This window comes from Myodes glareolus, chromosome 8 (assembly GCF_982192425.1).
Source record: "Myodes glareolus chromosome 8, mMyoGla1.1, whole genome shotgun sequence".
Lineage (NCBI taxonomy): Eukaryota > Metazoa > Chordata > Mammalia > Rodentia > Cricetidae > Myodes > Myodes glareolus.
The window spans coordinates 30,455,792-30,483,710 of record NC_142033.1 but is presented as its reverse complement, the minus strand read 5'-3'; the positions used below and the strand labels follow the sequence as shown (position 1 = coordinate 30,483,710).

General features: G+C 44.3%; 1 protein-coding gene across 2 annotated transcripts in view; it reads left to right on the top strand.

Annotated features, from left to right (window-relative positions):
- The window catches only part of Spmap2l (sperm microtubule associated protein 2 like), a 48,934-nt gene extending 23,481 nt beyond the window's left edge, over positions 1-25,453 (top strand). Inside the window, exons 3-9 of one of the 2 annotated variants that reach the window (XM_048446342.3) lie at positions 416-481; positions 6,116-6,244; positions 12,374-12,511; positions 14,086-14,191; positions 22,225-22,356; positions 23,851-24,026; positions 24,323-25,453. In XM_048446342.3, coding sequence (XP_048302299.3) covers positions 416-481; positions 6,116-6,244; positions 12,374-12,511; positions 14,086-14,191; positions 22,225-22,356; positions 23,851-24,026; positions 24,323-24,437 — 862 coding nt within the window. In that variant the 3' untranslated portion in view covers positions 24,438-25,453. The remainder of the gene's footprint in view (positions 1-415; positions 482-6,115; positions 6,245-12,373; positions 12,512-14,085; positions 14,192-22,224; positions 22,357-23,850; positions 24,027-24,322) is intronic. The other variant, XM_048446343.3, reaches the window with a different exon arrangement.
- Positions 25,454-27,919: the final 2,466 nt, after the last annotated feature.

Below are 27,919 nucleotides of genomic sequence, written 5' to 3'. Positions count from 1 at the left end.
ATCTGGTGGCTAAGATGAGGATGGTAGAGAGGGACCGGGCGTGTGTCTGTTGTTTTTATTATGTGGAAGTATCAGAGTGTGTGTGTGTGTGTGTGTGTGTGTGTGAGTGTGTGTGTGTATGTGTGTGTATATACAGGTACCTGTGGAGGCTCAGCTTCTCTGGAGCTGGATTCCCTGACACTGGAGTTACAGGCAGTTGTGAACCACACAGTCCAGGTGCTGGTAACTGAACTCGGGTACTCAGCAAGAGCAGGACATACTCTGCGTCGCTCCACTAAGTCTCCTCTTCAGATCCTAAGTCACCCCAAATATGCACTGTCTCACTTGCCCCTCTCCAGAGTCTCTTTGATGAGGAGTCATCTGTTATAAAGATATTTCTAAACACCCTCTGAATTAACAAGCTGGTATTTGTTAGTTTTTTTTCTAGAAAGAGAATTGAAGACCTTGCTAAACCGAAAAAGCAATGGGGAACGCCAGATAGGTAAGGCAATATTATATGGTCTTGTTTGCAATGGCTGTGTTTGCTCCACCAACTACATAAGTATTCTTCTTAGTTGGCCATTACACCTGTGTCTCAGGTGTAGCTGCTGACTGTCTCTACCTACCCGCGTTCCCTTTGTCAACAATGTTACCCCAGGGGACTGAACACATGGGAGTTTAACCTTTGCTTGGTGATTCCACAATTTGTTTGCACATTAGGGATCACATAGGGAACTTTGATACTGATCAACGACTGAGTCCCATACCCAGAAATCTGACTTGATTAGGGGTGCAGCTTCAGGAGCGTTTGCCAGATGCTTCTAATAAAAAAAGTTTTGGGAAGCGCTGCCTCAGGTGAGACTCTGCACTCTCTTGAGACTCTTGGGTTCATCCAGCAAGTTCACCTTTGCAGCCTCCTGGCGGACTGTCCACCAGCCTCTGAGCCTCTGCCCAGGACCTTCTGTTCTCTGGGTCTCAGCAACCCAGATCCCAGTCTCCCGTACTCTAGGACGTCTCTTTTCCTTCTTTGGTTCCCGTGTAAAGCCTGGTAGCTTGTAGAGAAGTTCTAGATTTGCAGGAAAGGTGAGCATAGGTACCCCTCTCCTCCAGTCTCCCCTGTAGTCATGGTTTGCGTGAATGTGGTCTTGTTACAGTGGAGGAGCCAGCATCCATGCAATCCCATGCCCTGTGGTTTGGGGTTTGGCTAGTGCAGAGTGGGGTGCTGAAGAGTTCACTGCCCTTAACTCCGCTTTGTCCTTCATTCATTTCCTCCCATCCGTCCCGCTCTCAGAATATCCTGGCAACCACTATTTTTTTTCTTTTTATACTGTTTCCATAATTTTCCCTGTAGCATGACGGGGGCCGGCTTGTTGGGGCTTCTGTCCCACCCAGTACCCCAACAGCCAGCAAATCCCAAAGAGAAATTACACACAGGACTCCATAAGGTTATAAACTGATTGGCCCATTGGGTCAGGCTTCTTATTAGTCCTTGTAACTTATATTAATCCATTATCATTATCTATGTTAGCCATAATGGCTCAGTACCTTTTCCAGCGGGGGCAGCTTACATGTTGCTTCTTCAGTGATCTGCGCAGGAGTGCTGAGGGAGCTCTGCTTCCAGAATACTCCCAGTCTCTTTGCTCCACCCCTACTTCCTGTCTGGCTTTCCTGCCTATACTGCCTGCCTGGCCAATCAGCGTTTTATTAAAATATGATTGACAGAATACAGATAATTCTCCTGCACCATTTCCCTCTTTTTTTTTTTAAACAAAGAAAAATACCCATAGTCCATTTGTTGGGAATGTGGGCGTAGTATTTCAGGCTACTTCCTGCTGGTTGGGGGCGCTGATGATCTTATGGGGACCTAAAGAAAACTTAAGAGTTATAATTCAAGTCCTGACTGGAGTATCCTGTGAGTCTCGATCATCTCAGGCGACAGTCTTGAATCTGTTTTGGATGTAGAATTTAGACATCTGGGCCATCTGTTCCTGTCAGAGATTTTTCAGGTGGCCTCCCTTGATCAAAACTGATTTTTCTTAATTCAGAATGAATCCATAGCCTCTCATTTTCTGTGGAAACAAAAGCAAAATCTCTTCTCCAAAGTAACATACCTTTTGACTTCAGTTTTGAAGCCAAGGTATTTTCAAAATGTCTATCTTGGATTAATTCTGCAGCATTTATAAACAAAAGTCTTTTAGCAGCTGTTTCTCCTTCCTCAGCATTCAAACAATTTAAAGAGAGCATAATAGCATACAGTATCAAGATTCTCTGTGTATTTTCCATCTTTATGCGGCTTTATTTCAACCTCTATTTCTTTTAATTTTACTTTTAACTTTTGGCTTTTTGAGACAGGTTCTCTGTATATATCTTTGTCCTGGAATAACACTGTAGACCAGGCTGTCTTTGAACTCACAGAGATCCTCCTGTCTCTGCCTCCCCAGTGCTGGGATTAAAGGTGTATGCTACCACACCTTGAACTCACAGAGATCTGTCTCTGCCTCCCAGGCATTGGTATTAAAGGCGTGTACTACCACACCTTGAGGTCACAGAGGTCAATCTACCTCTACCCCTTGAAGTCACAGAGGTCAATATGCCTCTGCCTCCCAGGCATTGGGATTAAAGGTGTGTACCACCACACCCAACTACTCTCTTTCTTTCCTTTTAACTTTAAGAACTTTAACTTTTAGCCTGCATATACACACTGTAAACCATTTAGAGGTTTTCGTCCTCTTTGAATCTCTCTTTACTGTATATTTTTCTTTTTCTGACTACATGAGCCTTTAATTTACTAAGCAATATGGAGAGCTGTGGCTTTGACGGCTAGATCCAGCTCATTCCTTAGCTTTTCAGCCTCAAGGCTGAGGTACCAGCCAGAGCTGTGTTCACTGCCACAACTCTATGGCGTTTCAAGGTCCTTGCCAGCAAGCAAGCTGCAGCATTCTGCTCACAGACCACACTCAGTCGGACTGCCTGCCTGAAAGAGTCAGAGTTTGCTCTGGCAGGACAGCCCAGATAGCCGGCATTTTAAAACAGCACAGCTTTTCTCCTGCTACAGCTGAAAACTGAAAAGAATGCGTTCAGCTTGTCATCAACAACATTTAAGTGTTTTGTGGCAGGACCTCTTTAAAGAGCTGCAAGGTTTTGCAGCTAAAGCTGAGTCAGGAAGTCTCTCTCAGATGAGAGTGCTTGCTTGCCTCTAGCAAGCAAAGTAGACCTGAGAAATTGCTGCCACCAAGAAGCCATGCTTTACTCTATTCTTTTCCAAGCTTTCTCAGGCTTTCTGTGGATTCAGTTATCCACGTCTGGGCGCCATATGTAGCATGACGGGGGCCGGCTTGTTGGGGCTTCTGTCCCACCCAGTACCCCAACAGCCAGCAAATCCCAAAGAGAAATTACACACAGGACTCCATAAGGTTATAAACTGATTGGCCCATTGGGTCAGGCTTCTTATTAGCTCTTATAACTTATGTTACCCCGTTATCCTTATCTATGTTAGCCATAATGGCTCAGTACCTTTTCCAGCGGGGGCAGCTTACATGTTGCTTCTTCAGTGATCTGCGCAGGAGTGCTGAGGGAGCTCTGCTTCCAGAATACTCCCAGTCTCTTTGCTCCACCCCTACTTCCTGTCTGGCTTTCCTGCCTATACTGCCTGCCTGGCCAATCAGCGTTTTATTAAAATATGATTGACAGAATACAGATAATTCTCCTGCACCATTTCCCTTTTCTGGAAGATCGTGTATTTGGAATCATGCCACATGACTCCAGAGGGGCTCGTTTCACTTGGTAACAGGCGCTCTAGGTTTTCCATTTATGTTCATGTTCTGCTCTCTCATCTCCTTGTAATATATTCCATTGGCCCCACTAATATCCCATTATATGGAAACCTTGGTTTAACCACGCACCTATATGAAAGGTTGTTGCTATATCTGGCAATCATGAACAAAGCTGTTATAACATTTATGTTCAGGTTTTGGTGTCTTTCAGCCGTAGTTGGGGAAGTGTCTGGGATCCGAGTACAGTTCACATCGTAAGGGACCACAGCACTCTCTCCCGCTGAACATGGACCATTTTCTGTTTTCATTTCCCATGGATGAGAGTCCCTGTTGTCTTGCACATCCCTGTCAGCTTTTGGTGTTGTTGGTATTTTTGCTTTTAGCCATTCTCACAGGCACGTGGGCATGTTCACCATGTTAATGTGGTTCCTGATGGCAGGATCGGGAACTTGCTTTACAGCTTTCTTTGCATATTTCCTTTGCTGAGGTATCCTGTTAGATCTCTTGACAAATTTTAACAGGACGCCTTCTCTTCCAACTGTTCCTCTCGAGTGTTTGCTGTGTTTTCTGGGGATTAGTGCTTCCAGTCTGAGTTTGTCTTCTTATTTTCTAAGCAATGTCTTTCACAGAGCAAATGCTTTGATTTCAATTAAATTCAGCTTATCATTTTTTCCTGTTATGAATTCTGGTATCTGCAGCCTAATTGCCAAACCCTTCATCCCTTGGATTTTCTCTTACTATTGTGAAATGGGGTTTCAAGGTTGACTTCGAATTCTCTGTGCAGCCCAGGGTCTTGAAGTCCTGAACCTACTGCCTACATCTCCCAATATACCCTTCTGCTCTGACCCAAACCTGCCGAGTGCTGGAAGTGATTGTTCCCATTCTCCATTCTACCTCAGCAGGCTATGGCTTTAATTCCAACTGTCTGTATCTTTCACCTCCTTCTGGAACCTTCTCATAGAACTCTATGCTGATTTCACCTTTCTCTCTCAGCCTGGCACAGCAGGCATACCTGTTTCATAGGACTATTGGGACTAAATGCTGTGATGTTATGGTGCCTGGCACACAGTAAATGTTCTGCAAATGGTTGTAATTGACATTATTCTGTTACTGTTTTATTTCATTACCACCTGGTACAGGGGTTCACTCAAAAAGGGAGCACTGTGTAGACCCTGGCTTGTGTATTAGGAGGCCGCTTATTTGTTAACTGCTGCCCAGTTTCAAAATAACCACACAGAAACTGTATTAATTACATCACTGCTTGGCCTATTAGCTCTAGCTTCTTATTGGCTAGCTCTTGCATCTTAATTTAACTCATTACTATTAATCTGTGTATCACCACACGGCTGTGACTTATTGGCAAGGTTTTGGCTCATCTGTCCCCAGTGGAGGCTACATGGCGTCTCTTTACTCCACCTTCTTTCTCCCAGCATTCAGTTTAGTTTTCCCTGCCTAGCTCTACTCCGCCCTATCACAGGCCAAGAAAGCTTCTTTATTCATTAACCAATAAAAGCAACACATAGACAGAAGGACTTCCCACACCAGGCATGTCTGTTTTATGCCACCCTACTACAAATGACACTGCTAACTCCATGATGGCAAAACTATCTTATTGATAATAGGCTCATTTTAAGTCACTACTAATTTTTATCATTACTACAATCTCCCCCCTCGTGTGTATGTGCGTGTGTGTATGTGTGTGTGTTTGTGTGTGTATGTGCGTGTGTGTGTGTGTGCATGTGTGTATGTGTGTGTGTTTGTGTGTGTGTGTGCGTGTGTGTTTGTGTGTGTGTGTGTGTGTGTGTGTGTGTGTGTGTGTGTGTGTGCTGAAGGTCAAAGGACAACCCTTGGGAATCAATTCTCTCCTTTTGCTGTGGGATGGAGGTTCGAACTCAGGTTGCCAGGCTTGTGCAGCAAGTGCCTTTTTAGCAGCTGAGCCATCTTGCTGGCCCAAGCTTACCATTTATTCTTAAATGGAGTAGACATAGCAATTCTATTCTATTTCTAGTTTAATGTCCATAGCTCATTTCTCTCTGGTGTCTGAAAATCATAAAATCCTGTGAGAGATGAGGATGCTGAGATGGCTCAACAGGGAAAGACACTTGTCACCACGCCTGATGACCTGAGTCTGATCCCTGGAACCCACATAGTGGAAGGAGACAGCCATTCCTGCAATTGCCCTCACTTTCACACGCACACCACAACACGTGTGTCAGCACACATAAATACGATGTAGCACACAATTAGAAAGGAGAGCGAGTTCTTGGAGACTAATCCATGTAGATGTTGAGTGTCACCTTTGTGATGCTTACTAGCAGGAGTTCATTTAAAAGCAGTGCTTTGCTTTTCTGCTTCATTAACAGAAGGTTGTTTTGGGGAAATCAAGATCCTATTCGCCCTGTTTCTGATGCCGCTTTGAAAGCTCAGCTGACCAAGAGAATTGAGGACCTTGCCCAGCCCAAGCTGGTCTCCCGACACTACGTCCCTAACAGGTTGGTACTGACACAACGTCGGGTTGCTTCGTCAGGACTTCACAAGGAAAACGAGCTTAGAGCCCAGCTCTTGCACCAGCTATAAACTGTTGAACCTGGAATCCAAGCTTACGGAACTTAGCTTCATTCAACTTTCTGGTGCTCTTTCTCTCCTCAAAACTTATATTTTGTAATTTGACCCCACTCAGCTTGTTCCTTTTCATTATAATTCTTCATTAAAGTTACCACTAATAACAATATGACAGAGTCTATACTAGGCTGTTTTGAGATTTGCTCTGCCAACAGAATTAATCAAAAAACTCTTCATTTTAGCTTCAGGCAGACTCTTTAGACAAGAGCAAAAGGCAGGCACTTTCTTGACCAAAATGGCACAAGAATGATCACTAGGCAACGTATTAAAATTTTCCTCTGTAACCTCTTGAGAAAGTGCTCCACAGTTCACCAAATCACTTTCAACATTATTGTTTTCCATTGTCCTACCAATATGGCCCTTTAAGCAGCACTTGAAGTGTTCCATTGCTTTCCTAACCCAAGTATCAAAGTCCAAATTCCTTCAAACAAAAACATGGTCAGACCTATCACAGCAATACTTCAGACCCTGGTACCAACTTACATCTTATTTAGGGTTTCTGTGGCTGTGACGAGACACCATGAACAAGGCAACTCTTATAAAGAAAACATTTAATTGGGGTGGCTTGCTAGCAGTTTCAGAGTTTCAGTCCATTATTATCATGACAGGAAGCATGAAGGCATTCAGGCAAATGTGGTACTGGAGAAGTAGATGAGAGTCCTACATCTTGCAGGCAGCAGGAAGTTGACTGAGACACTGAGCAGTATCCTGAGCATAGAAAACTTCAAAGTCCACCCCCATCGTGACACTCTTCCTCCACCAAGGCCATATCCACTCCAACAAGCCCACACCTTCTAATAGTGCCACTCCCTATGAGATTATGGGGGTCAATTGCATTTAGACTACCACAATGCCTAATTGTGGTTTCCAGTCTCAATATATACTGTAAGAATTAGCAAACATGAATGAGTCTTTTCTATAAAATGCTATAAAACTTGTATTTAGGTCATGGAATTAAGATGTTTTTGCCTCTCCCACCTTGGAAGAGTTACACTTAAAGGTACATATGTCTACGAAAACCCTTAAAATCACACTTGCTTCCCACCTAGTAAAAATTTACTCAATGTGACTCCTTTCCCCTCCCCCACTTCCAATGCATTAATTCTTTTCAGATTAGCCAATTGGAAGAGACCCCCAGGCAATAGGGAAAAGACACAGCCACCACCTTAGAATAAAAACCAGTTGCACTTCCTGTCTCAGTGTTTGCTCTCCTTGATCAAGAGTAAAGTTGCCTAATAGTGACTTCTTTCTTTACAATTTGAAATGAATGAAATTTTTGCCCTGACAGTGCTGAAGCATGCATGGGCAGCCCATCTTGGGGTTCTGTTGAACTTCTCTATATTGGGTTTCATGGTCTAAGTCAATGAGAACGACTGATTGGTCTCTTCCTCAAGAAGGCACCAGATCTCAATACAAATGGTTGTGAGCCACCATGTGGTTGCTGGGGTTTGAACTCAGGACATTTGAAAGAGCAGGCAGCCCTACACTTATTGCAAACAATACCACAGGCATTTTTGTTTTGTTTTGTTTTGCTTTGTTTTTTGAACAAGATCAGTTCTAAGAACAGCCTTAAAAAGATTTCTATTCTATTTCCTAATACTTTGGTCTATGTGGGTTGTTTTTTTTTTTTTTACATTAAGGGAGTTTTAAAGTAAGTGTATGTGTGTGTATATGTGTGTTATGCTCACATTGAGTGTGTGTGTATATTTTGCTCACATAAAGTGTATGTGTGTTATGCTCACACTGAGTGTGTATGTGTGTAATGCTCACATGGTGTGTGTGTGTGTGTGTGTGTGTGTGTATACAGAAACCAGAGGAGGACCTTAAGTGTCCTGCTCTATCCCTTTCCACTATTACTTTGAAACTGGCTCTGTTACTGAACCTGGACTAGGCTGGTGGCCAGCGGGTCCCAGGGGTGGTCCTGTCTGGCCCATACCAGGATAATAGGCCAGGTGGATGATCATTTCTGCCTTCTTATGTGGGTGCAGGATCCAAACTCAGGCCATCATGCTTGTCCAACAAATGCGTCTTACTTTATCCTTAGAGGGTTTTCTGCTTTAGGACCGGAGAGATGGTCCAGTGCTTAAGACCACTTGCTGTTCTGACAGAAGATCTGGGTTCAGTTCCCAGCACCCACACAGTAACTCACAACCATCCTAAACTCAAGTTCCAGGGTACCCCACACCTCCTTCTGACCTCTGTGGGCACCAGGCATACTGATGGCGCATATACATGCATTAGGGAAAGGCATATAAACAACAACAAAAATCCCTAAAGTTTTGGGGTTCTGTTTCTTTGTTTTCTTTGGTTTTTTGCTTCTCTGGTGCTGGGGATTAAACCCAGGACCTTGCACATTTTAAGCAATGATTCTATCAATTTCTTTATAGTTAAGAAAACATCTTTTCAATTCTTACAGAATTCTTACAGAAGCCCTTAGTATTTCAAGACAGGGCCTTCAATGAAGAAAACCCACTTCTTTTATCTTTTTCAGGTTGTAATATAATTACATCGTTCCCCTTTCTCTCTCCTCCCTCCAACCCCATACTCCCATACACCCCTTCTTGCTCTGTTTCAAAGTCTTGACCTCTCAAGGACACAGCAGCAGACACACTAAAGTGAATGGGGGTGGTGGTGGGGGACGGGGAAATGAGGTCTCAAACCTGCACAAAGAGCTACAAGCAAGTAAGGAGTGCTGAGCCGGAGAAACGGTCTTCCCCGACAAACATACATCCAAACTCTTTTCATGGGAGACATTTTAGAAGTTTCAGGGATCTGGGAAATAGTTCGGATTCCCCTGGAGAACTGGCCGAGCCCTTGCTCTCTGTTCTCAGGGAGGCTTGGATCTTTTCTGTCCGTGTTTCTGTCCAGGCTGCCATACCAGGCCCTCTCATCAGCCTTTGTGGTTTCCTCCGCCGTGTGCTTCCCTAAACGCTTCTCGTCCTACGGATTTGTTTCCTGTGATTAGACCTCCCCAATTTTTGTCTTTCTCTCCTTATCTCAGGCTCACTGGCTTCCCAGGTTGGGGCTTCCACACCAAACCCGCCAGCAATGTAGGGCTCCTTCCTCATCTGCGTAGGTTGAATAGGACTTTTGTTTCAGAGGGACATCTAGGTAGGCTCTGCTCATTGATGTACTTGTTTGCTTTTAAAAGTTTCTTTTAGATGATTTTTCAAAATCCTTAAAGGAAATTACCTCATTTGTCTGAACAAGACAGTGTCAGTTACACATCGTGAATTTCACCGTCTCTCCCAGCAGCATGTGAATTAGCTCGTGTTTGCTGGTATTTTCCCATCATACTTGCTTAACAATATGACTAAGTATAATTCTGCAAACATACTGTGAAGGTGTCGAAGGGACAGAGCCAGGTAAGACTTATTGACTGTGTTTAGAGTGTTTACTGCTTACTTAGAGACATGTTCCAGGTAAAATAACAAAAAACCCCTTGCCCTTCTGCAGGCTCAAGAGGAACAGAATATATTTACCTGGGGCGGCTTGAAAGGGAGGAAAAGGAAAGCTTAATCTTTTCTGACCTCAGACCCCCTTAAAAGAACCCCTAAAATGTCTTCCAGAAAAAGTAAGATTAGCTGGTGTGGCGGTTCACTCCTATAATCCCAGCACTCAGGAGGCTGAGGCAAGAGGAGCCAGAGTTTGAGGTCAGCCTGGATTACACAATAAGACTGTATTTAAAAAAATAAATTATGAAACCAGGTGTTGGTGGTGCACGCCTTTAATCCCAGCACTCGGGAGGCAGAGGCAGGCAGATCTTTGTGAGTTTGAGGCCAGCCTGGTCTACAAGAGCTAGTTCCAGGACAGGCTCCAAAGCTACAGAAAAACCCTGTCTCAAAAAACCAATAAAAAATTATGCATACATTCATTATATATTTATCATTTGTCATTTTTTAAAACAAAATAAATTGTTACTTTTATGGTTTTGTTATCTTCACTGCTTTTTTAAAAATACAGTCTCTCTGCATAGCTCTGACTGTCCTGGTACCCACTCTGTATACCAGGTTGGTTTCAAACTCAGAGATCCATCTGCCTCTGCCCTTTCTTCCCCCAACCCAGCGCTGCACTAAAGGCATGTGCCACCATGCCCAGCTAGTGTTTATGTTTTGTATGTGGGTTCTTTCTGGCAGAATCTCTGTCTAATTTTAGCTGTTTAAAGCTAAGTTCCCCCAAACTTGAGCCATTAATGTACTCTCTTCCCAAGTTGCCATATTTGTGCGCCGTTAAATTTTCTAGTGTAAACCAGATGTGGCAGACGCCTTTAATCTGGGCATTAGGAAGCAGAGATAGGCAGGTCTCTATGAGTTTAAAGCCAGCCTGGTTTAGATAGTAAGTTCCAGGCCACTCTGGGCTATGTAATGAAACCCTGTTTCAAAAAGCAAAAATAAAAATAAGTAAGTAAATAAATAAATACTCTTAAAAACATTTGAACTTAAATGTACAGATGTCTACTAAAACCCTTAAAAATCACACTTGCTCTTCCAAATTCACTCAATACTAAGGTCCTGTAGCTCTTCGTTTAGGACCACCGCCTTGTGATGTCCCCACACATACTGGCATGTCAAAAGTGTTGTCATTGTGCAGCTTTTGTTTAGGTGACCGTAGTTTTGAGATTTCATGGGCACAGCTTCCCTGTCATGTATAGAAGACACAATCTGACATCAGACATCCCGATCCTCTGACTTTTACAGTCTTTCCTCCCACTCTTCTGTAATGGTCCTTGTGCCTCAAGCATAGGGGTTGTGTGTTGTTTGCATGCCGAGCCACGCAGGCAGGCTGCAGAGTGGGTACAGTCATCAGCAACATTTGGGTGAAATCAAGCCCGTCTGTCCTCTTCAGCTCAGGACTCGCCGATCCTGTTGTGAAAGATAAGGAAGCTCTTCCCTCACTCAAAAGACCATCCCCTCCCTCACTCCAGATGGGGAACTTCACCAGCCCTCGGCACCGCGCTTTTTAAAAAGCTGCCACGCATCTTCGGTGTTTTCCCACCCACTATGTGGCTCCAGAAAACCATGAGAGTCGCAGTTTCACTGAGAACGGGGTGGGAAGAAAGGCGCGGAGGAAAGTTTTCACGAGAGCACACGATCTTCTCAAAGACTGTGATATCTGCGGCTTCCGGCGCTTGCTCCATCTTGGCAAATTCTTTCTTGGTGGGTAGAGCCTGCGCCTTCTCCCATTTGCATCTTCTCTTGAGGGTCATGGAAGTCTCACCCTTCAGGTACAAGAGGGATAATAAGGCCGTCATATTTCATTGTTTCAGTTAGCATGTGGTACAGCCCCACAGTCTGCATGCTGTTCTGTGAAGGCTCTGAAAATGGGCAGTGTGGCTTTGCTGCATGCTGTAACTTTGACCTTTTCTCTCTCATTGAGATACCAGGCATGTCCATCTTAAGTAAGGGGTTACATTCAGGTCCACCGACAGCAATCTCAGCCTTGTTCCATACCATGTGGACATCACCACTGCAGAGTTGAGTCAAGGTCATGGGGCCAGGATACTTGCCAGCCAGCAAACCTCCCTGCCTGCCTGCCTTTCCTCCCTCCTGCCCTTCTTCCTTCCTTTTCCCCTTCTTTTCTTTCTTCCTTTTTTGAGATGGGGTATTTGTGTGTGTATCTTGCCCAAACTGGTCTCAAATGGAATCCTCCTGCCTCAGCCTTCTGTGCACAGGATTACAGGTGTGCACCATTACTCCTAGAAGAATCTGGCCTTAAAAACAGATAATCATCTCCTCTCAACAGTGTATCTTTTGTCTGTGTGGAAGATACACACTATTTAGTAAAGAAAACTACCCGTTTTAGAGTAAGATAGAAAGGAGCTGAATACTTAAGCTGTTGCCGTTTCTAAGACAACTCTCACGTCTCCCAGTGTGGAAGATAGCCCAGGAGCACACCCAGAGCTTTCTGCCTGCTTCCCAGGCCTGTGAGTCAATGCCTGAGAAGACCGCAATGATGTGAATCAAATGCCACTGATTTCTTTTCTCTTTTGCCACTGGCAGGGCTCAGTATTACTACAGCTGCGGCAGAGAGTCTGTAATTTGGGAGATCCCACCTCCTGCGCTGTTTACCCGGCCTTCTAAACGGATCCAGAAGCTGGCAAAACCCAACAGATTCAAAATGCAGTGTCTGCTGAATAGGTAGAGTATCTTAAACTCTCCAGAGTGTCACACCCTGTGGCTTCAGTTTCGGTCTCTGCGAAGACTATTTACGTCTAAACACACTGACTACAACGTAGAATGTCTGCAGCAGGAGCTCATTAACTATTCTACCTGACTGGGAAAGCTGGGGCAGAAATTCCCAGCAAACCACCTCACTATCAGGCAATAAAAGGAATCTCTCAGTCTGGTATGATGGTTCCTGCTGGCAAACTACAGCACCCAGAAAAATCCATTACAAAATGTAAAAGTCACCAACTACTCTCTTCTGCAAATATGCACATTCATGTATACATGTGTCCTCACCAGAATGCTAGCAAATCAAATCCAAACATACATGCAGCAGTTCACAACCTTGTCAAAAACCAATTGACGATAAACACAAACGTTTATTTCTGGATTGCCAGTCTTGCTCCATATATGTTTGGAGCAACATACATATATTTACATATATGTAAATGTTTGTCTTCCTGCAATAAGGCAAATCATGATTATCACAGCTTTTTAGTAGATTTTGAAATCATAAAGTACCTTTGAACTTTGATCATTTTAAATTATTCTGGGTCCTTTGTATAACCATAGGAATTTTGCTTTTTGGGTTGATGTAAATATTCTCAAATTAATACTGATGGTTGAACATTTTGTGAATATTCTAGAAACCATTTAGTTTGTATACTTTGAAAGGGTGAGTTTTATGTACATTAATTGTACCTTAATAAGAACAAAACCTATAGCTCTCCACCCTTAGAAAGTCATTGCATAGCTGAGAAAGCCTTTTTCCATGATAAGTTTGTTGATTGGCTGGTTTTAGATTTTTGATCAGAGAGAGAAGTGTATGGTATACAGCTCATAATAACTGGCCAAGTGACTGAGAGTTGAGACAAGGATTACTTCACACTGCACTACAAAAGAGAATGGCCCATGGGTGTCCTCGGTGATGACTGAGGGAATTAATTATTTCAGGAAATAATAGGTTTCTGTAAGAAGTGAGATTTTCTTTTGTTTGGTTTTTTTGTTTTGTTTTTTGTTTTTGTTTTTCGAGACAGGGTTTTCTGTAGCTTTGGAGCCTGTCCTGGAACTAGCTCTTGTAGACTAGGTTAGCCTCGAACTCACAAAGATCTGCCTGCCTCTGCCTCCCGAGTGCTGGGATAAAAGGCGTGCACCACCACAGCCCAGCTAGGAAGTGAGATTTATTTTTTTAAAAACTATAGGCCAGAACCCATCCAATGGAACATGTACTTCTAGGGTTTTTTTTTTTTCTAGTTAATCAAACTTTAAAGAATTATATCAGACTGTATGGCATAGAAGCACAGCGTATTGAGAATTTTGTTTCGTATATACGAGCATGTTTACATACGCTGTGACACATTAAATGTATCCCCTAACGGTGGACCAATGGGAAACAGCAATCTGTCAAACGAACTCCCATGCGCATGAAAAAAGATGATGTTCCGGCCTTCAGAGCGTATGCATAGCTGCAGTTGGTTGTAGCTGTGAACTGCTTGTTCTTCCGTCCAAAGTCGTATTTTGTTTCCGTTTGCCTATCTCCCCCTCAGCGATGACTTAGCACCAGAGGCTCTCCATTTCGCTGATCCGTCTCCCAGGATTCTGCAGCTCTCCATAGCCAAAGGCACAGACCCCAACTACGTTCCTCCGAAAAGCGTAAGTGGCAACTCATTGTATCATGCAACACTCTCCGAGCGGGTTACTTCCTGTGCGGCTAAGAACATGACGAGAAGCAGCTTGCGGGGAGAAGGGTTTGCTGGGGCTCGCAGTTTGAGGCATACAGTCCATCGTGGAGGGGAAGGCGTGGCAACGGGTGGCTTCTTGGTGGCAGGAGTAGCTAGATGGGACTCCTCACTTCCTCACATATTGACAGAACAGGAAACAGAAAGCTGGCAGGAAATGCGGCCAGGCTACAGGTGCCACTTTCCAAAGGTTACTCAACCCTCTAAAATAGCAAAGGCCACTGGATGGAGACCAAGCAAGTTCACACACGGCACTAAGGAAGACATTTCACTTTCAAACCACAACTCCTTTGCAACTTTTCTTTGTGGGGTTTTCCCTCTTACAAAATCTATTTGCTTAATCTGCCAGGAGAAGATCATAGAAGTAGAATCATGTGTGATATAGAACAAAGGATTTATTGCATGTATTAGCCCTTGAATAATTTCGGGGTCAGGTGAAGTCTATGGCAGGCTGGTCCACAGTGGAGCGGTCATAGGAATTAGTGGGAAGTTTCTCAGGAGGTATCCTGGGTATGGGGTCTAGTCCCTTTTGAGGTGGAAGGGCTGATAAGGAGAGCAGTATTTAAGAGTTTAGAGTACCCCCGTTTTACTGGAAAAGTAGGGTTTAGAGTCCCCTGTTTTATTGGAATCTGCCCATACAACACCATTCCAATTCTCAAGGCCCCACTCTTTCTTGACCATGGCCCCAACTTTAACATCAGTGATTGGACAAATTTGAAAATTCAGTTTGTATTGTAACCCACCTACCCGCTGAATTAGATTTTGGTTTTCAGACCATCCATCCCTGTGACAATAGAAGATAAAGGTTTCTCTTGATGGAAGTCATTTCTGGTCCTTTATCTGGATTCTATGCTGGAAATTTAGTAACCTAAGACTGTTTTGTTTTCCTTCGAGTTGTCTAGCATCCTTACCAGTAACAGCCCACTCCATTGTTCCGCCTTATTTCATTGACGTGTTCTTGGCATTGACTGTTGTTCAGCCAAAGCTTTGATTTGCCGTGGGCTACCAGTTGTTGATTTTTTTTAACTGCCACGAACAATGTACCCCTTAATGCCTGTGAGTCTAAATGCCACCAAAACAAATTCTAAAACCAACATTAGAACTATTATAGAGAATCTTAGAGCTCTGGTCTGATTGTTGCATCATGCCAACCCACAAACTTAATGGAGAGGAGTAACCATCACTTTACCACACTGAAGGATTTTATAAGCCAGGAATTCTGAGAAGGAGAAAGGGATGGCTCTGTTTCATGTCAAGGCTTAACTGGGAAATCTGCGCTTACCTGGATGTCAGTTATGGTGAACAGCTAAAATCAACTGGGGGCTCCTTTATACCCTAATCAGTACAAGCGGCTATATCCATAGACTGGGTGGCTTCAACAAAAGATGTATAGGTATCCTTAGAAGCTGGGAAACCCAAGATGAAGACCTCAATAGATTTGGTTCTTATTGAAGTTGATCTCTTAATTACAGATAATGTTCCAGGTGAGAGTAATTTTTCTCTTCTCTGAACCCAAACACCTAACAAGAGGCATCTTGAGAGAAAAGGGACCCATTTTGGCTCATGGTTTGAGGTGGTACAGTCCATCATTATGGAGAAAGCACGGGGGCACATGGCTGTGGAAGCCAGAGCGTAAGGTGGCCTGGTTACTTCCTGTTGGCTAGTAGGAAGCAGAGCAGGAACTCAGGCTGGAACCAGAGCCAGATCATAATCTGTCAGCCTGTCTGGAGCTTCCTTCTTTCTCCAGTGAGGCCTCAGCATGAAAACTACAAACCAGAACCATGAGCTGGGTACCAACCATTCAAACACACTTGAACCTGTAGGGAACTATTTTATATCCAGCTCTAGCAGATGACCACATCTAATACACTTGGGATTCAGGCTTTAATCTATGAAGGGTCACAAACAGTCAATCCGTAATTGTACCTTTGTGAAGTGCCTAGGTTGGGGTGACCAGGCTAGACTTGACTGTTAATGTGCAGGAGAACCTTCACAGGCCCCTCCTTGTGGTGTAGAACTCTGGGCCAAGGTTGTCATGCTCAGAGGAGTGTCCTAAAATGGGAGGTTGAAGGGGAACATTCCAAGAGAAACTGCATTTTTAAAAAGTGGGTAGGGTTTAGGATGAACATTTACTTCAGTTGTGTGCGGTTGGTTGATAGGGTTACTGTCTGGTCAGATTCGAGGGGGTAAGGACACAAACTCAGTCTTTGAAGGAGAGGAGTGTCAAAGAGTTTAGAGGCACTTGACAAAACCCTGTCACACCAGCTGATGTGAGTCCTTTGGTGTTCTGGAACATGGATACTACCAAATAGGTCCATTATTTAAATTTCAAATTTCAAAATCTTCTTGAACATTTAGGCTGACTTTTCAAGTTCTAGTATTATATGTACAGCCCTTTTAGTTTTTAATAAAATTGAAAGATCTTGACTTATATTTGGTTGCTTCCAAAGTTAGTTAACAAAGCCTTTCAAGCAATTTTAAACTATATTATTAAATTTATTCTATTTGATTTATTTGTGATTTTGCCATCTACATTAGCAAACAAACCTAAAATACTAGATCACTATCTTAAAATTTAATATATTAAATTTACAAATAAGGTGCAAATGATTTTTTTTGTTTATTTTATGTGCATGGGTGGTTTGCATTCATATACACCTGTGTACCAGTTTCAGGCCTGCTGCATGGGGAAGAGAGCTTCAGGCCATCTTGTGGGTACCAGAAATTGAACCCAGATCCTGAGCTATCGCTCCGGGTCCAAATGAAATTTTTTTTAAAATAAATGTTCTAAGAATAAACACAAAATTTTTATTTAATGTCAATCACAATTCTAACTCAATTCCTCAGTTATATATGGAATAGACCAAATTCCCTTAAATATTCACACCTAGGTATGCATATAGTTTTTATATTAATAGTTTAAAACTTCCTACAAATTACAAAATTATCATTTTATCCCTTTATTATTTTCTTCCTTCTGCATGTGCTGTGCATGTACGCATAGTGCTTTCAGAATAACTTCTGAGAGGAAGCTATATAGGTATCCCAAGTTCTTTCCTGTTAATTCCCAAGACAATGACTTCTTTTATAAACCACAGAAATACTGTTATATGATTCATATTCAATGTACATTGTTGTTGTACATATGCTCAACATAAATGATTAATTTATGTTAGTTAATGATTAATTCTATTATTGATTATTTGCAGCTAGCTATAAATATACCTTTAGTTTAACAGTAGGCTCTTTTTGTTTAAATTTATTTATTTATTTATTAAAAATTTCCACCTCCTCCCTGCCTCCCATTTTCCTTCCCCTCCCCACGTCCCCCTCCCTCTCGAGTCTTAAGAGCAGTCAGGGTTCTTTGCCCCGTGGGAAGTCCAAGATCCTCCCCACTCCATACAGGTCTATAAAGGTGAGTATCCAAACAAACCAGGCTCCCACAAAGCCAGTCCATGCAGTAGAATCAAAACCCAGTGCCATTGCCCTTGGCTTCTCAGTCGGTCCTCATTGACAGCCACATTCAGAGAGTCTGGTTTGATCACATGCTCCATCACTCCCAGTCCAGCTGGCCTTGGTGAGCTCCCATTAGATCAGTCCCACCGTCTCAGTGGGTGGACGCACCCCTCGTGATCCTGACTTCCTTCATGTTCTCCCTCCTTCTGCTCCTCATTTAGACCTTGGGAGCTAAGTCCAACAGTAGGCTCTTGCCCTCAAAGGAAGCCAGCTTCCTCTCTCGGGTGCCTGACATCATTTTGGATGGATGAACTAGAGAAAACTTTAAGTGGCTGTCATTCTGAGTCCCTTTGTGCAGGAACTTTGTCATGGTCTAAAAAACCTAAGTGTTTGGTTTCATGGCTCGCCTGGCACCTACCCACTGTTCTCTGTCCACGTAGCTACATTCGTGACTTCTCCCCATACAACCCAACCCGCAGATAAACCAACCTGTTGGACTTAAGCACGTGTTGGCTTTACAGAGACAGAGTGCTTCAAATTCTGCAGATCTCACCCAGCATTGTCCCACTTGCTGTCCTGATTTATTAGGTTTTAATTATTTTTACTCATGGCAGGACAGTGGCGGCCCACGCCTTTTATCCCAGCACTCAAGAGGCAGAAATAGGCAGATCTCTGTGAGTTCAAGGCCAGCCTGGTCTACAGAGTGAGTTCCAGGACAACCAGGGCTGTTACACAGAGAAACTCTGTCTCAAAAAAAAAAAAAAAGCAACAAACAAAAAAATTCTGAAAGTAAAATCACTGTGTTTTGGAGGGATAAATTCTGGAATGTAGAATTCTGGAATGTTCCCCAAACACTGATTTTGATTTACATATTTACTAGCAGTATTTGGCTCTTTGGCAGTGCACTTCTACCAACATTAGATATTATTCTACAAACTATTAACTATATAACAAAACAGTATTTCATTTAAAGTTATTTCTTTGATGCTAAAAGTTCAAATAGTTCTCCACATTTATTTACCATGTGTTGTTCTCTTTGATAAAATTATCTATTGATGGCTCTATTTTACACTGGTCTGTATATTTTTATGGCCTTGTAAAGTTTATTTACATAATAAGGATATTCATCTGTTTTATATTATGACACTATTTTTCTGAGGTTATGGCTTGAAATTCTTGAATTTTAGTTTATATGAAATGCTTAGATCTGAAGTATACAAATTAATAAACTAACAAGTGCATAAATCTTTTCAATAAATATCCCATGCTTAGGCTACGGAACAATGGCTTATGCCTGCAATCCCAGCACTTGGGAAGGGGAGACAAGAGGGTTGCTTTGCCACTAGTCTGAGACCAGCCAGAGCTAACATGGGCGCCTGTCTCTGAAGAAAACAAAGCCAACCAAAGACACAAAGCATTTCAATTGTTCCATAGGGTTTCCCTCTATTTCCTCTCAATTCCTAGTTCACTCCTTGCCCTAGATGTTGTTATGATTCAGATTCCTATGGCCACAGAGTAGTTCTGCCTGCTCATGACCTTGATCTAAATGGAAACATACACCATCTGTCCTGTAGAATTTGGCTGTTTGTTCAACATAAAAGTTCATCTGTGCTACTGAGTATACCAGTAAATTGCTCCATCTTATTGATAAGTGTTTGTTATTTATTCCATTGTGTAACAACATCACAATTTGATTATTCACTTAAGATGGGCATTTGAGATATTTCTGTTTTTACTTTTATTTTGTTTTATGTGCACTGGTGTTTTGTCTGCCTGTATGTCTGTGTGAGGGTGACGGATCCCCTGAACTAGAGTTACAGACAGTTGTAAGCTGCCATCTGGATGCTGGGAATTGAACCTGGGTCTTCTGGAAGAGCAGCTAGTTCCCTTAACTGCTGAGTCATCTCTCCAACCCCATTTGAGATATTTCTATGCAGACTACCACAGATAAATTTACTATTAACACTTGTGTGCAGGTGTTTTGTGAATGTATGTTTTGGTTTGGCTGTTTTTTGAGACAAGGTCTTCATTCTGCAGCCCAGAATGGCCCAGAACACACTACATAACTGTTGCAGGCATTCTGCATGTCCACATACAACTTAGACTCTATTGTGCTTTGCTATTCTTTGTTGCGTTACTTCATAGAGCTGACTGATTGTTGTATCCCCTTTTGATTGAAAGGCTTAATTAAAAGCAGTGGTTGGCATATTCCTTCAGTTCACCTAGAGCTCTGCATCAGACAAAGCTTTATTCATAAGAAATGTGTTAAATGCTTTAATTAGTTCTTCACGGTGTCGAGACATGCACTGTCCTCTGTTTAAATCCCAGCGTTGCCTTTCCCCAGTTATATAAACTTACGCTATTGGACCTCCAATGGTTCAGTGCTTCTTTCAGTGAAATGGGAATGGAAACAACAATCCCGGCAAGGAAGAAATTATTGAATACACAGAAAATGTCGTCACTGGCGACGCCCACTGTCGTTTTCACTTAAACAGCTTACTTTTTTTTTTTTTTGCCTGCAATTAAAAGTTTTATTGTATTGCCATAGATTGATACATCCTCTTTCAAACCCTTTTTCATTTGATTTTAGATTTATTTTATTTCACATGTATTTTGCCTGCATGTCTGTGTGCACCACTGCATGACTAACGCCAGCAGAGGTCGGAGACGGACAGCAGAGATCCCGGAACTGGAGATACGGGTGGCTGCGAGCCACGTGTGGGTGCTGAGACTGGAGTTACGGGTGGCTGCGAGCCACGTGTGGGTGCTGAGACTGGAGTTATGGGTGGCTGCGAGCCACATGTGGGTGCTGAGACTGGAGTTACGGGTGGCTGTGAGCCACATGTGGGTGCTGAGACTGGAGTTACGGGTGGCTGTGAGCCACATGTGGGTGCTGAGATGACTGGAGCCCTACTACGAAGAGTATAAGGGCAAGAGCACGCGATTTGAGCAAATATTCATGACTGAGATACTGATAAATGACTTCCCAACCTGGTGGTAGCAATACCAGGATCCTTTAGTTTCCTGGTCCCTGTGATCTCTGACTTAAGAATTCGAACAAGACGCACGGATTTAGTGTGGGAGACAGGTTGAGTTTCTTAAATAAACTGCACTCTTGGAGCTGGAGAGATGGCCCAGTAGTTGTTCTTGCAGAGGATCCTGGTTCAATTCTTCTTGCCCACGTGGTGGCTCACAATCATCTTTAAACTCCGATTCCAGAGGATCTGACACCCTCTTCCGGCCTCCTCTGGTACCAGGCACAGAAGAGGTACAGAGATATACATGCAGGTAAAATATTCACAAGCATAAAATAAGTAATTCTTTAAAAAAGTAATCTTAAAAAAAAAAAACTACACTTTCAAGGGTAAAAGTAGACAATGGCCAAAGAGACCGTTGTCTCATGTGCATTTTACACAGGTTTTATACTGTTTTCTAGTCTTCAGAACAAGCAGCTTTTTTCTGAGAGGCATTGTCCTGCTTAAGTGACAGAGAAGCCTGTGTCCCTTGACTCTCCCAAGAGGCAGTAATATTCTGTCTTCACTCATTATCAGAGAGACCCTTGCTATGTGGTTCTCCCATGGGGCTTATGGCTCCCAGATTCGGGTTTAGAGAGTTGTTAATGGCCTTCTGGACAGTTCAGGACATACGTCTCTTTAGGGATAGAAATATAAGTCAGGCCCGATTCCTCCGACCCCTAAATGAAATGCCACCCTTTCAGTCCTTTATTTTACAGCCCCCATGTCCTCCAAGCCTGACAGTATCTAACTAGCTACCTGGCAGAGGTGCGTGTTTCTGCTTTCTTCTGGCTTTCAAGGCGTTTCTTACTTGTTCCAATTTTAAGAGCCGCTTAGGTAAATGTCCTTTACTTGGCGACCTGTGATAGTGAGAGCTCCTTTTCCCAAAGGGTCAAAAGTCTTCTCTTTTGGATGTTCTTTTATAACAGAGTCGTATCTTCTCTTGGCTAACTTCGTATTTTGTCTGAAAATTTTTCATCACATTTATTTACTCTCTCTCTCTCTCTCTCTGTGTGTGTGTGCCTGTGCACAGGCAACCATGCTGTAGTACATGTGTGGAGGTGCAAGGACAACCCCGTGGAGCCTGTTCTCTCCTTCTACTTTGATGTGAGTTCTGGGTACTGAACACATGTTGTCTGGCTGGCGTGGCAAACACTTGACCTGCTGAGCCGTCTCACTAGACCTGGGCTGACTCTCTTCGCCCACAGCTCAGCATTGCCGTTTATTTCCAAGTTCATATGTAGCGGCGTTGACTATCTCTCCCACGTCTGTCATGGAAAGCTAATCTGTGGAAAGCTGGCTTGGAACACGTACGCTCCAGGTTGAGTGAGATAGAAACCGATCCTGTGGAGGATGACCGCGGATTCCCATCCTTTCCGCTGAGCTGCTGAGAAGTCTAGTGGCGCTGAGCTCAGACCCCACTTTATAACGCTGAACAGGACAGGCACTTACATACCACTTCTTTTTTCCCTCTTAGACTGAAACCAAGATTTCCTACTCTACCCTGAGTGCCGTTGCAAGTCCGAGGATCGTAGACCTTGCCAACCCGAGGATCAAGATAGAAGGCCTATGCTATGAGAGAGAAAAGAGTGAATTGCCCATCCGTCCCGTAAGCCGCTCCGCCTCACTCATCGGCTGTCTTTCCGATTGCCCCTAAGATGTTACTTTGCCTCAACAAGGCACAGGAATAATCAGAACAGAAAGTGGTCCGTAGTGGAAAGGGAGGCCAATGGATATGAATGATTAGGGGAAAGGCGCAAGAGTCGAGGGCAAAGAACATGGACTTTGAAGTTAGCGGGCTGGGTGTGAGTCTGCCCTTTCCCATGAACTCCCCACAGTGAGGACTGGCTGCTAGGTATCATCCTTATTTTACCAGTAAAGTAACAGTGAAGAGACCATTGGAAGACGTGCCTTTCAGAGTAAGACAAGAAGAGACTAGTTAGGCACGACATATTCACTTGGCACCTAATTAGGCAGGTAAATGAATTTACACTGTAGATACATACTATGAGGAATATTAAATGAGCCAGGTGCACACAAACGTGTTCTCTCCGTGTTCAGGAACTGGAGGCAGGAGGATCACAGACTTGAGGCAGAGTTGAATTGCATGAGCTAGGCACCAGGGCTTGTAAGGCTGTCTCAGATAGACAGACAGTAGGATTAAATAAACACCGTAGAGAAGGTGCATTAGAAAGGGTGAGCTGCTGGTCAGGAAGCCCTCCATGAGTGTCTGATCTAGAGACAAGCGAGGAAAATGTATCTCAGCCAAGAACGAGGAAAGATGTAGTCTCAAGGAGAACTAGGAAGAGGTCCTGAGGCAAAAAGAGTCAGAATGGAGGCCCTGTGTGACTGCTGAGAGTCACAGTGTCCCTGATGGAGGAGGGGGAAGATGAGGTTAGAGACGAGGGGTGGCGATCAGAGTTTATGGGACCTCTGTAGATACAGGAAGGAGCCTACTCAACTGTCAGCAAAATGAGGGTACCCACCTGAGGGCTTAGCACCCAAGGGTGGTGTGTCCCTTAGCTTTATGAAATCCTCGCCTGGTGGAGTGTTGTGATGAGTACCGCCTGTCTACCACGCAATGGTTCACAGTCAGGCAAGGGTCTGGAGATTGAAACACACATACACATAGACAGAGACACGGGTCATCCTTGGAACAAGACTACCCCCTTTATTGTGTTCCTGGGCAGCTTAGATAGGGCTTTCCTTGACTAGTGGCCACGCCCTAGTCTCAGCTGCAAGCCCACCAGAAACCACTCCCGTGCCATCAGGAACTCATGAGGGTCTTGTGCCCAGAGCAGCTGCAAGCTTAGGGAAACAAGTTGTTTACTCCGGCAGGCAAGGGGTCACAGAAAATTCAGGGTCTGAGGGTCTGCAGTCCCCAACAGTGACGGTGAAGTGGGGATGATGGATGTGAGCCACTCAGAGCCATTCACTCTGCCGCGGCCCTCACGGGAAGGCTGGATTGCTCAGGCCACCAGGGGAGGCAAGGAAGTCATCAGGGAGTGCATCCAGTCACAGTATGGTAGGAGAGGAATGAGAGGGAGACAGGGAGACTTGGGGAAATCTGGGATGGAGATTTGGATCTCTGTGTTTGCTCCAGGTAACCCCTGCTGCCCTGCTTGCCAAACCTACTGACCGAACCATAAAGTTAGCAAAGTCTAAACCTGTTCATGAAGATTATCTCCCGGTCCGAGATGCCCGATGGCCTGTTTCTTATGCTGCTGCCCATTCCCAGGTGTCTGACAGAGTCCAGGAGCTAGCTAACCCACCCACAAGGTATGGTAATTTAAGGCTAACATGGGGCAGGAAGGGTTAGGGGTCTGGAGAAAAGGGGGAAGGTTGATCTAAAGTTAAAAAACAAACAAGCAAAAAGGCAAAATTTTTAGGGGGTGGAAGGGCAAAACTTTGGGAAGCTGACAGCGTGCAGACCCTAGATCATGCTAATGGCGTCTCCAGAGGCGACCAAACAAACAATACCCTAAGTGCTTAACGTGTGAGTGGGGTGTGCTTGGGAAATACCAGTTCTTTTCTCTCTTCTTAGTTCACTTTGGTTTCTTTTCCTACTATTCCAGGGCTTCGGTGCACGTTGTCTACTACGACCCAGACGTCTTTAAAGTCAAGCCTTCTGCTTTGAGAGCACAGTGTTCTCCCAGGGTCAAGGAGCTGGCTGAACCCATTGTGCGCTAATGGCAACAAGCCACCCGAGGTCGACATGAGTTACGGAGTTCCGTATCCGGAACACAGAGCAGATGACTTGATTCCCTGCCTCGGTGTTTACATCTTACCAATCTCCTCCAAATATGAGACTTCCAGGGAACACCACTGTGAACGTCAGATAGACACTGTCTGTGATCTTTCTTGCCTTTACTGAGTTAGGGGACTGCACCCTGCAATAAAGGGGAAACCAATGCCCGCTTCGAAATCCCTCCCACTCACGCAGGCATCGCGACAGCCCCCGTGCTGTGCTGCCCAAAGGACTTGCTTTCTCACTTTTGTATGTTTTGCTCATCCTCCACCCTCGGCCGCCGCTTTCTGTCTCCAGCCCTTCTCTACAAAGTCCTGGGAACCGAGGTTAGTCTCAGTGTTGCCTTGTCTGTCTTCCTTCATCATCTGCAAAAACACCGACCCAAAGGGCTTCTTTGGATGAGACAAAATGGTTTTCGTAGTCTCTATTACGGAGCTGTTGCTTGCCTTAGCATCTTCACTGGTCTCCACTGCCTTCTTCCAGGCTCGCTGTGAAGGACGGAAAAAAGATACTCACATGGTGAAGGTGTGCACCTATAATCCCAGCTACTGGGGAAGGCAGGGGAGGGAGGGTCGCCTGAGCTCAAGAGCTCAAGAGCAGAATCCCATCTCAAAAAGATAAACACAGGTTTTATTTGGTTTGGTTGGATTGGGTTGGGTTTTTTGTTTTGTTTTGTTTTGTTGTTGTTTTGTGGGGAGTGGGTTTGGTTTTTCAAGACAGGGTTTCTCTGTGTAGCTTTGGAGCCTGTCCTGGAACTCGCTCTGTAGACCAGGTTGGGCTCGAACTCAGAGATCTGCCTGCCTGGGTTTGTAGCTCTCCTGGGTCATTTACTGGGCATTGGAGCTTAAATCAATTCCTTCATTCCCCATCTCTGCTTCCTTACATATAAATAAGGTTCTTCCCACAATGTTGAAAAGATTAAATGAAAAAAGTACATATAACAAAGTGTGAACTTGAATTGAAATTTGTTTTTTTTTAATTTCACTATGTTTTCTGGGAAGAAGAAATGGTATAATTAATATCAAAAACATGGCTTGATTCCCCCCCCCCCTCAGTGAATGCTGAGTGCTCTTCTAGGCGCTGGTCAAGGGATGGGAGGTACAGCACAGCGAGCCAATGAGACGCCAGTTCTGTTCCCACAGCCTGTCCATCTGCGTGACATCTCCTTATAAAGAGGTGTAAAATGACCATAGAGCAGTGCCATGAAGCAGTGTCGTGAAATAACAGAACAGAGAGCTTCAGTCCCCTAGGAAGGCCAGGGAGGTTCTCTTCAAAGGAGAGAGAGTTGAACTGGAACCTGAACGCGAGTAGAAAAACCAACATCAGAGTGGACAACAGGCATTCCAGAGAGCGGGAATCTGTTTCCGGGGTGTACTTGAGTTTTGGGTTATCTTTCCTCCCTTTGGAGAGCATCTGCCATTTCCTTTTGTGGCACTACCTTCCTCAAGACAGGGTTTCTCTGTGTAGCTTTGGAGCCTGTCCTGGAACTCGCTTTGTAGACCAGGCTGGCCTCAAACTCACAGAGATCCACCCACCTCTGTCTTCCTAGTGCTGGAATTAAAGGCGTGGGCCACCATGCCCAGCAGGCTGTGAGTTCTAAAAGGCTTGTCTGAGGAGGTCCTGGCCACTGGCCTGCTTTGGCAACAACCATACCAGGGGCTGTGAGGAAAGGGTGCCTGGAGACATTCATTCTTTCAGACTTCGTGTGAATTTTCCTTTTCCATCTGGGAGGTGTTCCCAGGTGAAAGAATGCTCCCACCCACTGTAGCGTGCGTCTGCCTGCCTTTCTGGTTCCTATGGTTAAGGTGCGGCCTGCTAGGACTTCTCGGATGATGGGCATCCTGGAAGGGATTACAAGAGAGCGTAGGCTTCTAGCCAGGGATAGGGAAAGGTGGCTGTAGGGAGTGGAGATCGGGAAGCAGAAGCCTTCAGGGTAAGTGGGAAGTGAGCCACACCCAGGTGCCAGGAACACAGTGGCCACGGGTAGGCAGCTTTGTGGAATGACTGTAATGCCTAAGCTTGCATATATTCCTTGGGACTTGAAGAGTTTGAAAGGACCCCCTCCCTTCCTGGCTTCATCAGACTTAAAACATGGCCAGTGTCAGGGGGGCATTGTAAATTAAGGCTTCTCTGGGATGGTTACCACATGGTTAGCTATTTGTAGAGGAAAAAGAAATGTATCATGTGACTTCAAATGTTCCAGGGAAGCAGTGTAGATATATGAGGAGAACGGAACAATATGATGCCATGTTTAACCCCTCTGGGCCTCCATTTTATCACCAATAAAATGGAAGCCAAAATACTATTCTTAAATCCTGGCTCCCAAAGACCACCATGTAGCTTTGGAGCTAATAGCTTGCTGAGGTACGATGCATCAAGACAGCATTAAAGAATGCAAAGGTTTTCCCTCTTGGAGTAGTTTAGACCAAGAGTGAGCCCACTTTTGTCTGCTCTGTTGTCTGTCTCCTGTGGTCTGCCCATCATCTGTGTGTCTGGTGTCTGTGGCTGTGAACTGATGCTGGGGCCACATCAACTCTTATGAAGGAAATGCCTCCCACGACAGGGCTGGCTTCCAGGTGCAAACGTTTAGCCCATCGTTGTCACGGCAGGAAGCATGGCAGCACGCAGGCAGACGTAGTTCAGAGTTCTACATCTGAACAAGCACGAAGCAGGACGAGAGAGTGACAGGACACTAGGCCTGGTGTGAGCTTTTGAAACTTTAAAGACCACCACCTGTTGCATGCTTCCTCTAACAAGGCCACACATCCAAAGCCACTCCCCAGGAGTTTATGGGGGGCCTTCTCATTCAAAACACAACAGATATTTGCTGAGTTTTTATTGATTTTTTATTTATTTATCTATTTTTTTTTATTTTGGAGACTGAGTCTCTCTCTAGGTAGTCTATCTCGTGGTTGGCCTGGAACTCACCGTGTAGACCAAGCTGACCTTGAACTTAGAGATCTCCCTTCCTCTGCCTCCTGAATATTGGGATTAAAGGCAAGGGCCACTACTCTCAGCAAGGGATACGCTTTCTGCAGAACTCTTACCACAGTTTCACAAGGAAAGACTGACCCCACCTAACCCAGTATAGCACAGGCTATTAAACAGGCTGAGCACCAGTAGGAAAACAGAGTGGTTTTGCAACATATTTTTAATGATTATTTGGGAATTTCACATAACACACCCTGATCACACTCACTTCTCAGTCCTCCCTCAACTCTTGTGACCGCCACAAAAATGGGAAAAAAAACCCCACAGGTCCAATTTGTGATGTTCATATACTCACTGGAGCAAGGTCAAACTCCCAGGGGCCAGCTCTTAAAAACAATAAATAAACAACAAAACTGAATCCTTCCCCACCCGCACCCATGCCAGTAACCATCAGTTGTTGAGGGCTACATCTCAGCATCTTCACCACGTTTTT